The sequence below is a fragment of the Mirounga leonina genome, unplaced genomic scaffold, assembly GCF_011800145.1.
Source record: "Mirounga leonina isolate KUSES-001 unplaced genomic scaffold, KU_Mleo_1.0 Mir_125, whole genome shotgun sequence".
In the NCBI taxonomy this organism is placed as follows: domain Eukaryota; kingdom Metazoa; phylum Chordata; class Mammalia; order Carnivora; family Phocidae; genus Mirounga; species Mirounga leonina.
In genome coordinates this window covers 45,203,425-45,219,396 of record NW_023270305.1, presented here as the reverse complement: position 1 = coordinate 45,219,396, position 15,972 = coordinate 45,203,425, and the positions used below count along the sequence as shown (strand labels likewise).

The 15,972-nt window shown below is 38.7% G+C and overlaps 1 protein-coding gene and 1 long non-coding RNA gene across 3 annotated transcripts in view; one reads left to right on the top strand and one right to left on the bottom strand.

Annotated features, from left to right (window-relative positions):
• The window catches only part of LOC118008025, a 213,313-nt gene extending 204,391 nt beyond the window's left edge, over positions 1-8,922 (bottom strand). Inside the window, exon 1 of the long non-coding RNA XR_004678538.1 lies at positions 8,009-8,922. This is a non-coding gene — a long non-coding RNA (uncharacterized LOC118008025). The remainder of the gene's footprint in view (positions 1-8,008) is intronic.
• The window catches only part of ANTXR1 (ANTXR cell adhesion molecule 1), a 248,285-nt gene extending 233,544 nt beyond the window's left edge, over positions 1-14,741 (top strand). Inside the window, exon 18 of one of the 2 annotated variants that reach the window (XM_035001390.1) lies at positions 14,665-14,741. In XM_035001390.1, coding sequence (XP_034857281.1) covers positions 14,665-14,709 — 45 coding nt within the window. In that variant the 3' untranslated portion in view covers positions 14,710-14,741. Of the gene's footprint in view, positions 1-2,459; positions 2,514-14,664 lie in introns of those variants that run through there. The other variant, XM_035001391.1, reaches the window with a different exon arrangement.
• Positions 14,742-15,972: the final 1,231 nt, after the last annotated feature.

Sequence of the window (15,972 nt, the reverse complement as noted above, 5' to 3'; positions counted from 1 at the left end):
ATAGATAGATAGATAGATAGATAGATAGATAGATAGATAGATAGATAAATAGATAGATAGATAGATAGGCAGGCATCTGGGTGGCTCAGTTGGTTAAGTGTCTGCCTTCAGCTCAGGTCATGATCCCAGGGTCCTGGGATTGAGCCCCATGTTGAGCTCCCTGTTTGGCGGGGAGTCTGCTTCTCCCTCTCCTTCTACCCCTCTCCACGCCCCGACTTGTGCTCTCTCTCTTTCATTCTGCTCTCTCTCTCAAATAAATAAATAAAATCTTTAAAAAAGATAGATAGATAGATAGATAGATAGATAGATAGATAGATAGATAGATAGAGATATACACAACTATATAGATATGTAGATGTACAGAGAGAGAGATGGATAATAGATATAAATACAGATACAGATATAGATGTAGATATAGGCATATAGAAGGGGAGGAGAGAATAAAACAAAAGTGGTAAAGCATTAACCACATGAATACATGGGAATCTGGGTAAAGAACATACTCCAGAATTCTTTGCACCATTGTTTTATTTGGAACATTTTTGTAAACCTAAAATTATTTCAAAATAAAAGTTAAAGAAATGAAAGCTGATTTGGACCGAGTCCAGAACCTAGACTGGAAGTAGGTCTGGTCCTGGTCTCCAGTCTTGCCCATCTCCCGGAGTCAGGCTATGCCAGAATAGAGGAAGACTAAGAACAGAGTCAGCATCAGTGGTGCTGGAGAACGACATGGACTGAATGAGCTAAGAGGCGAGGGACAGTGAGGGTTGCAGGCAGATGTGCCACCGATACCTGGCACTTATGAACAGCAACAAAATCACAAAGATATCCTGACTACGAACAACAGATTAACAGAAGCTCTTGGAGAAACAATAGTCTGTACAATAGTTTCCAAACTATCCAGTGTCTCGTATTAACTTCAGATTTCAGAAAAGAAAGAGCAAATAAATCAGTTGCAATGTAATGTGAACTCATTTGATTTATTAAGACTTGTTGAAACTCTCCCAACACATATTGGTCTAAATCCTCTAGAATTTTGCTGTCTAGTACAGTAACCATTAGACCCATGAGGCTATTCTAATTTAAATTATTTTTTTTTAATGAAAGAAAATTTAAAATTCAGTTCTTCAGTCACACTAGCCACTTTTCAAGGGCTGAATGGCCACATGTGACTACTGACTACTAGCTACTGTACTGGGCAGCATAGATATAGAACATTTCCATCATTGCAGAAAATTCTGGACATTCTGGAATTCTACAGAAAACATTGTACATCACTGTTCCAGAAGCTGAAGAGCTCATCACTAATGAAGATGGCTGTGATTTTTTTTACTTCATTTTCTTTGACTCATGGACAATACCAGACAAAATATGAGAAAAAAACCTCCAATAAAACTCAAACATTCCACTTTCCGTAGGATTCAATATTAGGAGAGTTCTTTCTGCCAGATGGAAGAAACTCATCGAAAAGAAATGGAAGTATAAAGAACCTTGAGGAGCGCCCAGCTGGCTCAGGCAGAAGAGCATGTGACTCTTGATCTCAGGTTGTGAGTTCGAGCCCCACGCTGGGTGTAGAGATGACTTAAATAAAAATTTTTTTAATTTAAAAATTTAAAAAAAAAACAAGAGCCTTGAGACTGTTGCAAGCATTGTCAAGAAGATTCTGATACTCCTATGTCCTCCAACTTCTTAGTTGATCCACATTTCCCCCAACTTTCCACACCCACCTCTGCACTGTGGAAAATACTATTCATGTTTCATTCATTACACTTAATGGTTTGGCAAGAAATGCTTGAGCAAAACAAGCTACCAATAATAAAGCCTGTAATATTATCTAAGGAAGTAAGGAAATTGACTTAAACATCCAAATTAGGGAGCTAAGGAGTTAGAACTCTGACTTAACAGGGCTGGAAGGGAATTGTGAAACACTGAACCTTCAGAGCTTATGGTCCCTGCACGTCAGAGCTGACAATAGCTGATTGCTCAATGCAAGCTGAAGTCAACCACTTACAATCTCCAATGGATATCTTAAATGCACTCAAATGGAATCCAGAAAAAAAAAAAAAAAAAAGAGCAGACTTGGATACCATTCTTGAAACACTTGAAAGCATGTAAAATAATACCACAGATTGTTTTTATATAGTATATATAATAAAAATATGAACATTCCCATAGTAATAATAAACATCAACTTCAAATAGTAGTTACCTCTAAAGAGAGGGAGGAGAAAAAAACATCAGGAAGGGAGACACAGAGAGCTTCAACTGGATTTGTGTATATTTTCTTCTAAAAATCTGATGCCAGGATGGCTTAAGGTTAAAGTCTTATAGAGCTATCATATGGTATTCTTGGAATGTTCCTGTTTGTCTGAAATATTTCATAACAAAAAAAAAAAGATTAATAGATTCCACTTCCCCCACTTAGTATTTGTGTGATCCTGAGTTTCCTTTTTTTTCTAGTTGCAAACAAAACCAATATAATATCCACTAGATGGGCTGTTGTGAGAAGTTCAGAAGACCCTCAAACCAATCAAGACACCTGCATGGAATCTGGAAGGAGGCCTCTTCGGGAGTGGCCAGGCACTGGGATGTGTGGTGGTCCAGACCAGCCAATCAGGCATGTGGCATGCTGTTGTCATGCTCTGCTCCAAAATGTGAGACCAGAGATGGCCCATTTTCCTTTGGACTGGAACAGATTGGAGGAATGAAGCTGGGTCCCGACATTCCAGTTAAAACAGAAAGGAGGTTTGGATTTGTAAGCCTCTCTGCTTACTTTGGCTGGCCACACTTACTGTTTCCACATCTGTCCTGGGGTCAGGGGAAGCCAAATATGTGGATGTAAATGTACACAGTGGTTCTACACATCAGCACTTCAGGGACTCAGGTCCACGCTACGGCTCTATAAAGGCAGCGACAGGCAGCCACCTGAGCAGACTAGAGGCTGGAAACAGCTCAGAGAACAGAGGCCAGTTTGGAATGGTTCCCAACCTTCCTTCACCACCACCCCCGCCCCCCGCTGTGGTGCCCTCGGTCACTGAACTCTCAGTCAAGTGGCCTCTCTCCACCCCAACACTTCTGAATGCTATCCTCCCTTTCTTCTGTTCCCCCTGGAGTCCTCATTTCTGGGAAAACCTCTCTCCATTCCTGCTTCACCACTGGCCTCCTCCCCCTGCCCTTCGGAGACCTGGCCCTTCCCTGAGGCCACCTCCCTCACAGCCCTGACCCCACACACCAAAGCTGCCCAGAGGCAGTACTGGAATCTTCCTCACTTCTCCTGCCACCTCACACCCCTCCACCTCTTCTCAAGGATTTCATCAACCAACTTTTTAGGCATGGTCCTCACAAATTCTGATGCTTCCCCAGACTCTGACCTTGGCTTTCTTTATACCACATGTTCTCTTCATATCCATTCCCATGATTTCAATTTTCCTTATGAGGAAAATGAGTTAGTGACTCCTAACTCTGTACAGCCAACACAGATGTCTCCCGAGCATTCCAGATCATCTCATCCTTCCAACCACTCCTGGACATGACTACCTGGCTATGGTACAATCGCCTCCATGGCCACATCCTCTTTCTCGCCAATCTCCGAAGCATGCATATCTTGAACACCAGTGGCTCAACCACCTAATCCTGACCCCATCTTCTCCTTACTGCCACATCTAGTTAGTGACCAAGTTCTGTTGATTTTGCCTCTGAATAAATAATAACCTCTTCCATTGCAGCCCCATTTCCCTTCTAACTTCAGGAGCCATCATCCATTCCCTGATACATGGTACAACCATCCCCTAATTTGCTCTCAGTTTCTCTGACTTTGGCCTTCCAAACAGGGGCTCCAGAGTTATGTGTCTAAAACACAACACTGATCATGTCACACCCCTACAATGGACAATGGAGTTCAATACATTTCTGAAAGACAGAAAACAATACATAAGGAGCTGGCAAGGGATGAAACAGGATGGAAGATGCTATAGCCTACAGGACTCATGGAAGGTCTGCAGCTGAAGAGGGAGACCCTTGCCCTGAATAGCCCCAGAGAGGTTCCTGACTCAGAAATGCCAGGGGTTAGAGAATGGGAGGAGAAAAGAAGATGAAGGGCTGAAAACAAGGAGATTAATGGAAAGTCTGTATACAGAAGAGTTGTCCCCCAACTTGTGCAGAACTCCTAGCAGACCAGCATTCTCTAATCACCCCCTCTCTACTCCAGACAAACCAAACAGAGGGGTTTTCCCTTTTAAGAGTAGCCAAACTGGGGAAAACTAGGGTGGCCAGAGTAGGGCATTTGGAGTCTCCTTGGTAAGATCCAACTTCCTGTCCATTGTCCTTCCTTAAAGCAAAGCCTACCAGCTTTGGAGGAGAAAAGCTCCTCCCCCACATGTACTTTTTCTATTGCCTCATCCTTGAATATAACCAAAACCTCACTAGACTTTTAAGAGAAGCCTACCTACACTGTGAAAGAGAAAGACCAATATAAACATTAAGAAATGGGTAATTCAGGGACAAGAAGATCTCTAATTAGGATCCTCAGTGAGATTTGTGACATCACATAAAATAGTAACAAGATACTATGAATAATGGGAATAATCCAAGAAGAAACTTAAAAATCATCAGAATGATTGGAAAATAAAGTTAAGAAAATTTCCTAGCAAAGAGAATAAAAGTAAAGGAAAATGTTAAATAAAAGAAAAAAACACAAAAGACATAGAGGATCAATCCATCTGAACTGTAGAAGTCCCAGGGGAAAAAAGGGAGAGTATAGAAAACAGAGAAGGGGTGGAATTATTTTTAAAATAGTACCCCGATATCCCAGAGTTGAAGAATTAGTTTTTAAATTTTTTTAAAGATTTCATTTATTTATTTGAGAGAGAGAGAGCACGAGTGGGAGGGAGAGGCAGAGAGAGAAGCAGACTCCCCACTGAGCAGGGAGCCTAATACGGGGCTCAATCCCAGGACCATGAGATCATGACCTGAGCCGAAGGCAGCTGCCTAACCGACTGAGCCAACAAGGCTGAAGAATTATTTTTAAAATAGTACCTCAATAGCCCAGAGTTGAAGGATACCCCAATATCCCAGCCTTGAAGAATCTTTAGATTGAAGGGTCAACCAAATGCACTGCAAAAAAGGAAAGGGAGGAAAAGAGACAAAGATACATGTTATGAAATTTCAAGACCCCCAAGGATAAAAAGAATAATCCTAAAAGCTTCTACAAAGGAAAAATAAAATTGTCTACAGGGGAACAGAACCAGACTGGTATGAGAAATTACATCACAGATGTGGGATTCCAGAAAACATTGGAACAAAGCCTCCAAATTTCTGAGAAAAATTTAATCAACATAGAATTATATACCCTGCCAAACTATCACTGAATTATAAAATTAAGATATTTTGAGACCTTCAAGGAAAGAAAACTTTATTACCTTTTTATTAATATACTTGAGGATGTGCTCCAACAAAAAAAAAAAAAAGAGAGAGAGAGAGAGATTAAAACAAGAGAGATCCACAGGATCCTGGAAACAAGAGATTCAACCCAGAAGGTTAAGGATCCAGGATAAAAGCTATTCAGCACAGTGAGAAAGGAATCAGGAGATTGGAGCAAGATAGCAGTGGCCCCTCAGAGAATGAAAATCAAGGAGAAAGGTGGATTATATAGATATGCTACTATTCTCGGTTAGTTAGAAGAACTGAAGCTTATAACTCAGGAAGACAATACAAGAAGAAAAGAAAGTCAGTTGAAAATTCCAGGAAAAAACTAAAACTGAGCCAAAAAAAAAAAATGTAATCAATCCTCTAGTTGAATATGTAATAAAAGTATGTACATATTTATAATATAAACAATTTTTATTATGGATTTTTAACTTTTGGATCAACATATAGGCAAAGCAAAAAAATTAATAATGGCTATAGTTATGAATGTATTAGCCTTAGAAATGTAAGGGGGAAAAAATGCAGAGGGAAAATTACAGATGACAAGAGATTTAAGTGAAAGAGATGTAAGTGAAGGAGAGATGTAAATGAAAAAGAAGAGAAGCCAATAGGTGCCCGGGTGGCTCAGTCAGTTCAGTGTCTGGCTCTCACTTTAGGCTTGAGGTTATGATCTCAGGGTCTTGAGATTAAGCCCCGTCTCAGGCTCCACACTCAGTGAGGAGTCTGCTTAAGATTCTCTCTCTCTCCCTCTGCTTCTGCCCCTTCCTCTGCCCTCCCTGCTCACGCGCTCTATCTCTCTCTCTCTCTCTCAATAAATAAATAAATTTTTTTAAAAAAAGAAAGAGAAAAAAAGAGAAGAGATGCTGTCTAAAATTGACAGAACAAGAAAAAAAAAGGTGACCAAAGTCTTTAAAGTTATAAAGATAGTTAATGAAGGAACTAAAAATAGTACTATATCACTGAATTCAAGCTTCATCTATTATTGCAAGAAGCCATTAAATAATGTCTAAATTTAATATATCAAGAAGTGGTAAGTAGATATTAAGTAGAAGCTCTGATGAAAGATGACAGATTGAACACACATGTTAGCCTCTCCTAGCTCCCAAAACCCAACTACAGATATGGTAAAAAAAAAAAAAAAAAAAAAAAAAAATTTTAAGGCATAAACACACAAAGAAAAATAAACTGAAGTGTAAAATAAGTTGAAGTGATGGATACACAACTCTGTGAATATAATAAAACCATTGAATTCTACACTTTAAATGAGGGAGTTGTATGGAATATTAATTGTATCTCAATAAATTTGACTTTAATGCAAGAGAATGGACGATGAGAAAACAGCGACAAAATTTCAGAAATTGGACAGCAGAGGGATGAGTGATAAATAACTCACAGATCCTCTCAAAAAACAAAAAACAGGGCACCTGGGTGGCTCAGTCAGTTAAGCGACTGCCTTCGGCTCAGGTCATGATCCTGGAGTCCCAGGATCGAGTCCCGCATCGGGCTCCCTGCTTGGCGGGGAGTCTGCTTCTCCCTCTGACCCTCCTCCCTCTCGTGCTCTCTCTCATTCTCTCTCTCACAAATAAATAAATAAAATCTTTAAAAACAAACAAACAAACAAAAAACAACAACAACAACAACAAACTGTATTCCAAGACCACAATGTAGAGAGAGCCTCAAAACGATTTACACGATGGATGCCTCAAAAGATCTGGGAATCCGCCATACCAGTAGGGGAAGTGGGAGTGAGGGAGGAGGAAAAAATAGGAAGCTGACAAACTAAGAATCAGTTAAACCCTTGGAAGTCCTCCTCCATGCCACACAACTGAGTGGCTGCCAATGGAGTGTTTATTCTCATACTAATGTAAACGCAGAATACTGAACTAACCAAAATATAATTAACACTGTATTAGAAAGATGGGGGATGGGAAGTGCGCATTTGGAATAGTGGGGGCCAGGGTAAGTGATATGAAAGAAGGTTAAAACCTCATCTTTTTTTAACGGGAAGTCAATAGTAAATGACTAAAACCCAACAATCAAGAAATACCATTGCAAGCAAATTAGTTTAGAAATGTGGAGGAAGAGATCACACTAATTGAAAGTGGTTGCCTCGTGAAGCGGGAAAGTTGGGGGGGCGGTCAGGAGACTGCTTTTGTTGGAAGTATCTATTGTCCTTCCTTTTCTTAACAGCTTTATTGAGATATAATTAACATGCCGTAAAGTTCTTCCATTGAAAGCGCACAATTCAATGGGTTTCAGGGTATTTACAGAGTTGTGCAATCATCACCACATTCTAATTTTAGATCATTTTCATCATCTCAAAAAGAAACTTGTACTGCTGTTTTAACAACAAGCCTTGTAGGACTATTTCACTCATTAAACCATGATAAAATAAAATAATATAAAAACTAAATTTAAAAAAGAAAGCCACAATTATGAGTGGCTTCCTCTGGGAGGCAGGGCTTGGGGTGGGTGCCCTGAGAGATCGGAGCTTTTCATTGTTGGTTTTCTGGAATATTGTCTGCTTTTTTATTTTAGTAGTGTACACATACTGTCTTTATTTTATCATTTTCTTCAAAACTTACAGCAATTCCTTAAGCACCATGGAAAGTGAGAGATCCTGTGTGAGGCAGCATGTGTTAACGCCCTTCAGAAGCCCTGTGAGGTGAGGACTATCCCTCTGGCATCACAAGTGACTTCAGCAGGAAGCAGCACCAAGTGGTGATTTGGGGACCGTGGCTGGGGAGCACAACACCTGCACGCTGGGTGGCCGCCGCCTGGGAGATGGGCTGTCACCACAACAGAGGCCCTTCTCAGAGATCCCTGGGGCCGGGGCCTGGGGGAGTCTGTCTTTGGTGAGAAGGAGGCAGAGGACCAGACCTCAGAGCACTTGAATGTGCAGCCTCCACCATCAGACACCCAGGCCAGGGCTTGTGATGTGGGAAGCGAGCATCCATCTCCCAGGAGGAAAGAGGAACATGGCATCTGACATCTCAGCCACAGTCTTCTCTCCCCAAAGGGCAGTTTCCACTCCTCTTGTGATTAGGTCCTTTTTAAGTTCTGCATTTTCCTACATTTTTCAAAAAAAAAAGCGGGGGAGAAAAAAAGACCAAGGAATGGTGCTGGCCACATAGGCATTGTTCTTGCCTCTGCCTTAAGCTCTGTTTCTCCTCTGGCTGCCGAGAGAGGTGGCCATTACTCTGCCAGCAAGCTGTCTCTGGGAAGAAAGGAATGGAAAATGTGAGGATATTTTCTTCCAAACTCCCAAAGAATCCTCACCTCAGCATAACCAATGAGAATTAGCTACACAACGAACCACATTGGAAAAAAAAACAGAGTCATAATGCCTCAGTGCCTGATGGCATCTGAATTTATAGCAAGATCTCTTTTCCTGGACCCCAAGATGTTGCCGTGTAAGGGAAGGGCTTCCCAAATAGGACTGAAGGAGTGAATCTCCTGGGTGAGGACCGCTTTTGCAGGGCCTTGATGGAGAGATAGGACTAGCCACCCGGAAATGACGAGGAATTTGACTTAGATTTGAAGCTGGAGGTGGTAAACTGCTCATAACCTCCAAACCCTAACCAAGCCTGCCCAGTCACGACCACCTCTCACTTGTCCCTAAATGTAAACCTCACTGCCCCTGTTCCCAGCCTAACAGCGGTGCAGCCTTTGGGAACCCAGTAGCGCTATAACACATGTGCCCCAGAAAAGTTTATTTCATTGATTTTTTTTTAACCAGGAAAGCTGGGTGAGATCTCTGTTATAAGATTCAGACATAGAACAGGTAAGTTTTTACTGGGAAAAAAGAAAAACAGTCAGTAGGAGGTCTTACTAGGAGGACAGCCCAGCTAAGGAGATATGAGTACCAACTTTGGGCAATACTCAGTGGAACAAATAGCAAGGAAAATGGATCATAAGTGATGCAATGCAATAAACACTGATAGGGAAAATAAAAGTAAATGATACAATAATTTATAGCTAATTTTTCCTTTAACTTATTTCATTTCAATTACTGACAGCCATTTTATCTTAAATATGGTTCTTGAAAATAAGAACATTTATATGCAATGCAAATATGCAACTAAAGGAATACACACCATGAGGAAGTGGGATTTATCCTTGGGATGCAAGGATGGTTCAACATACACAAATCAATTAATATGATACATCATATAAAAAGCATATAATCATCTCAATTCATGCAGAAAAAGCATTTGTCAAAATATAACATACTTTCATGATAAAAACTCTCAACAAATTGGCTATAGAAGGAACATAGCTCAACATGACAAAGGCCATAAATGACAAGTCTACTACCTACATCATACTCAACAGTGAGAGGCTGAAAGCTTTTCCTCTAAGATCAGGAGCAAGACAAGGGTGCCCACTCACACCACTCATATTCAACATAGCACTGAAAGTCCTAGCCAGAGAAATTAGACAGAAACGAGAAATAAAAGTCATCCACCAATACATATAAAGATATTCTATGGGGCGCCTGGGTGGCTCAGTCAGTTAAGTGTCTGCCTTCAGCTCAGGTCATGATCCTAGGGTCTTGGGATTGAACCTCATGTCGGGCTCTACTCAGTAGGGAGACTGCTTCTCCCTCTACCCCTCCCCCCTGCTCGTGATATCTCTCTCACTCTCTTTCTCTCTCTCTCAAATAAATAAGTAAAATCTTTTTTTAAAAAAAAGAAAGAAAATTTTCAAAAAAAAGATATTCTATGTTCATGGTTCAGAAGAATTAATATTGTTAAAATGTCTATACTACCCAAAGTCATCTATAGATAGATTCAATGCAATCCCTGTCAAAATTCCAACAGCATTTTTCACAGAAAGGGAAAAAACAATCCTAAAATTCATATGAAACCACACAATACCCTGAATAGCAAAAGCAACCTTGAGAAAGAATAATAAGGCTGGAGACATCACAGGGTCTGATTTCAAAACTATATTACAAAGCTATAGGAATCAAAACAGTATGATTCTGGCCTAAAAATAGACACTCAGACCAATGGAGCAGAATTGCAACCCTAGAAATAAACCCTAACATATACAATCAACTAATATTTGACAAGGGAACCAAGAATACTCAATGGGGAAAGAATAGTCTCTAAATTGTGCTGGAAAAACTGAATAATCACATGCAGAAAAGTGAGATTGGACCCTTATCTTATACCACTCACAAAAATTAACTCAAAATGGACTAAAGACTTAAACATAATACCTGAAACCATAAAACTCCTAGAAGAAAACATAGGGAAGAGCTCCTTGACGTTGGTCTTAGTAACAATTTTTTGTCTATGACATCAAAAGTTCAAGCAACAAAAGCAAAAATAAATAAGTGGAACTACATCAAAACACTTCTGCGCAGCATGGGGCGCCTGGGTGGCTCAGTCGCTAGGCGTCTGCCTTCGGCTCAGGTCGTGATCCCAGGATCCTGGGACTGAACCCCGCATTGGGCTCCCCGCTCCGCAGGAAGCCTGTTCTCCCTCTCCCACTCCCTCCGCTTGTGTTCCCTCTCTCGCTGTGTCTCTCTCTGTCAAAAAATAAATAAAATCTTTAAAAAAAAAAAACAACACTTCTGCGCAGCAAAAGAAGCAATCAACAAAATGAAAAAGCAACATACAGAATGGAAGAAAAATATATTGCAAATTGCAAATTATATATCAGATAAGGAGTTAATATCCAAAACATATAAGGAACTCATACAACTCACAGCAAATTAAAATCCAATTAAAAAATGGACAGAGGAACTGAATAGACAATTTTTTCAAAGAGCACATCCAAATGACCAAGAGGTATATGAAAAGATGCTCAACATCACTTATCATCGGGGGAATGCAAATCAAAACCACAATATCACCTCACACCTGTTAGAAGGGCTATTATTAGGGGGTGGGGGGATGGGATAGCCAGGTGATGGGTATTAAGGAGGGCACGTGTTGTGATGAGCACTGGGTGTTATAGGCAACTATGGAATCATTGAACACTACATCAAAAACTAATGATGTACTATATGGTGGCTAATGAACATAATAAAAAAAAAGAAAAACAAGTAAAGACTGAGAAACTATCACAAACTAAAGGAGAGTGGAGAGACATGACAATTAAATACAATGTGTTACCCTACGTCAGAGCTTGGAATAGAAAGAGGACAATATTGGAAAAACTGGTCAAATCTAAATAAAGTCCTGAGTCTCGTTTTTAAAAAATAAATAAATAGGGTGTTCATCCCCAGTTCCATAACACATGCTAACAATGAGAAAACATCAGACAAACCTAAAATAAGGGACATCTTACAAAAAATATCTGACCCATGATGCTCTTTTAAACTGTCAAGGTCATGAAAGACATGACAAGACAGAGGAACTGTCATAGATCGGAAGAGACTAAGCAAGATCGTAAATGCAATGTGGTATCCTGCATTGGATTCTGGAACAGAAAAAGGACATGTGTGGATATATTGGTGAATTCTAAAAGTCAGTAGTACTGTATCAATGCTAGTTTTAACAAACACACCCGGGTTACATAAGATGTTAACATTAAAGGAATAGAACATAAACTCTCTGTATTATTTTTGAAACTTTTCTGTAAATCTAAAAGTATCCCAAAACAAAGAGTTTATTGAAAACAAACAAAAATTATAACTGGAGTAGTTTTTGTTTCCCTGACTTAACCCTGATTGCTAAAGAATGTAATCATCACTGAATATAAAGTAGGGGAAGTAGACCAACAGTTTTTAACCTATGTAAATGATTTCATTAGTTTTAATCCATTGCTATTGGAATACAATGTAATTTCCAAGGCATGATAAAAGATTGGCAAATCATTAAAAAAAAGGTGGGGGGCTATTATCAAAAGACAAGAAACAACACATGTTGCCAAGGATGTGGAGTAAAGGGAACTCTGTGCACTGTTAGTGGAAATATAAATGGAAAACCATATGGAGGTTCCTCAAAAAATTAAAAATAGGACTACCATATGATCCAGCATTCCTACTCTGGGTACCTATCTAAAGGAAATGAAATCAGACTCTCAAAGAAATACCTCCACTCCTTGTTTATTGCAGCATTATTCACGATAGCCAAAATATGGAAACAACCTAAATGACCATCTACAAATGAATGGATAAAAAAGATGTGGTACATATATACATGGAATATTATTCAGTAAAGAATAAGAAAGAAGGAAATCCTGCCATTTGCAACAACATGAATGAAACTTGCATCAATGTAGATGGAGCAAAATCTTCACACCCAGACCCTATGTCTCCCTCTTCCCTCCCATTCCAGTGGTAACCACTATCCTAACACTGGTATTTGTCACCCCCATGCATACTATGGGATCTGTAAACATATAATATTGTTTTGCACTTTAATGTATCTAAAACAGTGGCTTTTGGACTTTTCTACCACACTCAGTGTAAGAAATGTGTTTTGCATTTTGATACACATGCACACGTACACATGTGTATATGTATCCATATATATCTGTATGTGTGCATGTGCACATAATCTAAAACAACACGGTCATGGAAATACTTCCTGTTCAGCTACTTCTAGCACATTCTGATATTTTCTTTCTATTCTAATTTTATTTTGTAATGCTGGCAGTGACCTACTAAACGGATTTCACAACTTATGGATGGGTTATAACCAACAATTTGAAAAAATAATTAGGATGTCATTGTAATAGCATCTTAGACCTTATATTTTCATTCTAATATTTTTTGAGAGTTAGAACCATTTTGACATAGGACATCCAGTTGATTCATTTTTACCTAAGTAAACTCTATGCCCAATTTGGGGCTTGAACTCATAACCCCAAGAGCAAAAGTTACATGTTCTACCAACTGAGTCAGCCAGGCAGCCCTCAAAACCTTATTCTACTTTTGGATGATTAGATTGATTCTCTATTTTCACTATTCCAAAGTGGCCTGCAGTGGACTGCCTGACATATAAACACCAAAGTTTCTCTAGAATACATAAATGGAAGTGAAATTACTTAAGTCAAAGACTTACATCTCTTTAACTATAATAGATACTGTAAAGTTTTCCTAGAAATTGGTGTATGAATTTACATTGCCACCAGCACTATTAAAGTTCCTATTTTTCCACATCTTAACCACCACATAGTGTTATCAGACTTTGCATTTTTGTCAATCTGATGATGTGAAATTATTTATTTTATTTTGCATTCACCTCATTACTAACTAAGTAAGATTCCTTTCATGTTATCATCATCCACTCAATTTTCCTTTCTATAAATTTCCAGTTTTATTGCCTGTATCCTTATTATTCATTTTCAAGACTTTTTGTATATTCTGCACATTCTTTATTAGCTATATTTGTTGCGAATTTCTCTCATTTTCATGCAATCAAATTTATCAATCTTTTCCCTTTTACTTTTTTCTATTTTGTCTTGTTTATTAAGTTTCCAAACCCTGAAGTTATAAAGATGTTTTCTATATTTTCTTATTAAAATCTTAAAGTTTCAAATTCTACATTTATATTTTAATCCAGCTAGAAGTGTGTGTTTGTCTGTGTGGTGAGGTAGAAATCCCATTTAATCTGTTTTCATAGTTTATTGTCCAAAATCAATTTATTAAATAGTCCATTCTTTCCCTGATGTTCTGTAATGCTATCAGACATAAGCCAAATTCCTAATATACATGAGTCTGTTTCTACACTCTCTATTCTGTTTCATTGTAGATTTCTCTACCTTTATGCCAGTATCACACGTTTAAATTACTATATAGCTTTGTATAATTTTTTTTTTAATTTGGTAGGGCAAACCTCTTATTATCATCATGATTTAAGATTTTTTGGATATTTTTGGACTTCCCGCTTTTGTTTGAATTTTTAGACCTATTTTGTCAAGTTCTATGAAAAACTCTCTTAGGAATTTTCATTGGAATTGAATTAACTTTAATTTAGACAAAAAACTGACATCTTTTATGCTACCAAGTCTTTCTATCCATGAATATGGTACTTTGTCTCCAACTACTTTGGTCTTATTTTATGTCTTTCAATAAATTGTTTTGATTTTTCCATAACAGTTTTGCACACTCTTATTATATTTATTTATATGGGTTCACAGTTTTTTGTTGTTGCTGCTGTTATTGTAAATAGTATTTTTAATTAAATTTTCTAGATTTTGTTACTGATGATTTTGTATATAAATCTTGTTCCCAGCCAACCTTTTTTAATTCTCATTATTTCTAATATTTTGCCTATAGATTCTCATGGATCATCCATGTTGGCCATCATATCATCTCAAATAGTAACAGGTTTTTTTTTTCCTCCCCCACTTTTGGCTTTTTTCTACAACTGAAATAATCCCAACCAAGCTCAGGGTACTAACAAGAGAGTGGACTCTACTGTCTCTAGCAATACTGTGGTGGAACATGAGCAGGTGGAGGAGGCAAAGCTAACAACGATTCATATACTGATGGTGGCTGATTATCAGGCATGTCCAGTACCAAGTTCTCTACTATGTATGCTTGACTTGAACAATTGTACAATTTTTAAAAAACACACTAAAAAAAATTAAAATTTAAATAAATAAATAAATAACTTTTTTCCATCTCATGACTCCACTCAGATTCTTCATTCACTCTCTCCCACTGTTTGCTCTTATGGGGCTGCTCACAGGAACCCTGCTGGTCCAGCATTTCCGATTCTTTCTAGTATCATGTCTTTAAAACAGAAAGATTATTTTGGTGTCCTAGGCAATCAAGCTTAGTGTCTACATTCCTATTCTCATGATAATCCTGATGCTAGCTAGCATATTTTACAAGAGTACATAAACCATGCTAAGCTTCAGTGGGTTGAAATATGCCAGGACAAGATGTGTGCCTCCCATTTTCTCTTTCCAAGTTCTGGCTTTTGGACTTTTTTTGTACTTTTTGGTTTTGTTCTTTTGGTGGTGGGGGGAGTGGAGTTTCAGAGGATGTTGTTGGGTTTTTATTGTTTTGTTGGTTGACTGGTGGCAACCTATTTTCCTCAGTTTAAGCCTAATTTTTTTTTTTGAGAGAGAGAGAGAGAGAAAGCATGAGTGGGGGGAGGGGATGGGGGAATTGTGGGGAGGAGCAGAGGGAGAAGGAGAAGGACAAGCAGACTCCTCGATGAGCATGGAACCCGACGCAAGGCTCAACACGAGGCTCGATCCCAGAACACCGAGATCATGACAGGAGCCAAAGGCAGACGCTTAACCAACTGAGCCACCCAAGGGCCCCAGTCTACTTATTCTTAAACTGAACATGAATTCAAATATGTTTTATTATCAGCGTTATGCCCATTCTTTCTCATTAGTGTTATTCTTTCTTTGTGACTTGTACATTTTCCTTTTATCTCTTTAATCGTTTAAACATCCTTATATCAATGGTCTCTTTCAGATTGTATTTCTATGATCTCAAGTTTGGAGTTGCTGATCCTCCTGCTTGTTGTGTGTCTAAGTTCTTGTTTATAGTGGATCTTTCAACATGTATTTTACCATTTTTTACTGAAAGCTCATCTTCAACTGAGCTAAATCAAGCTCTCCTATG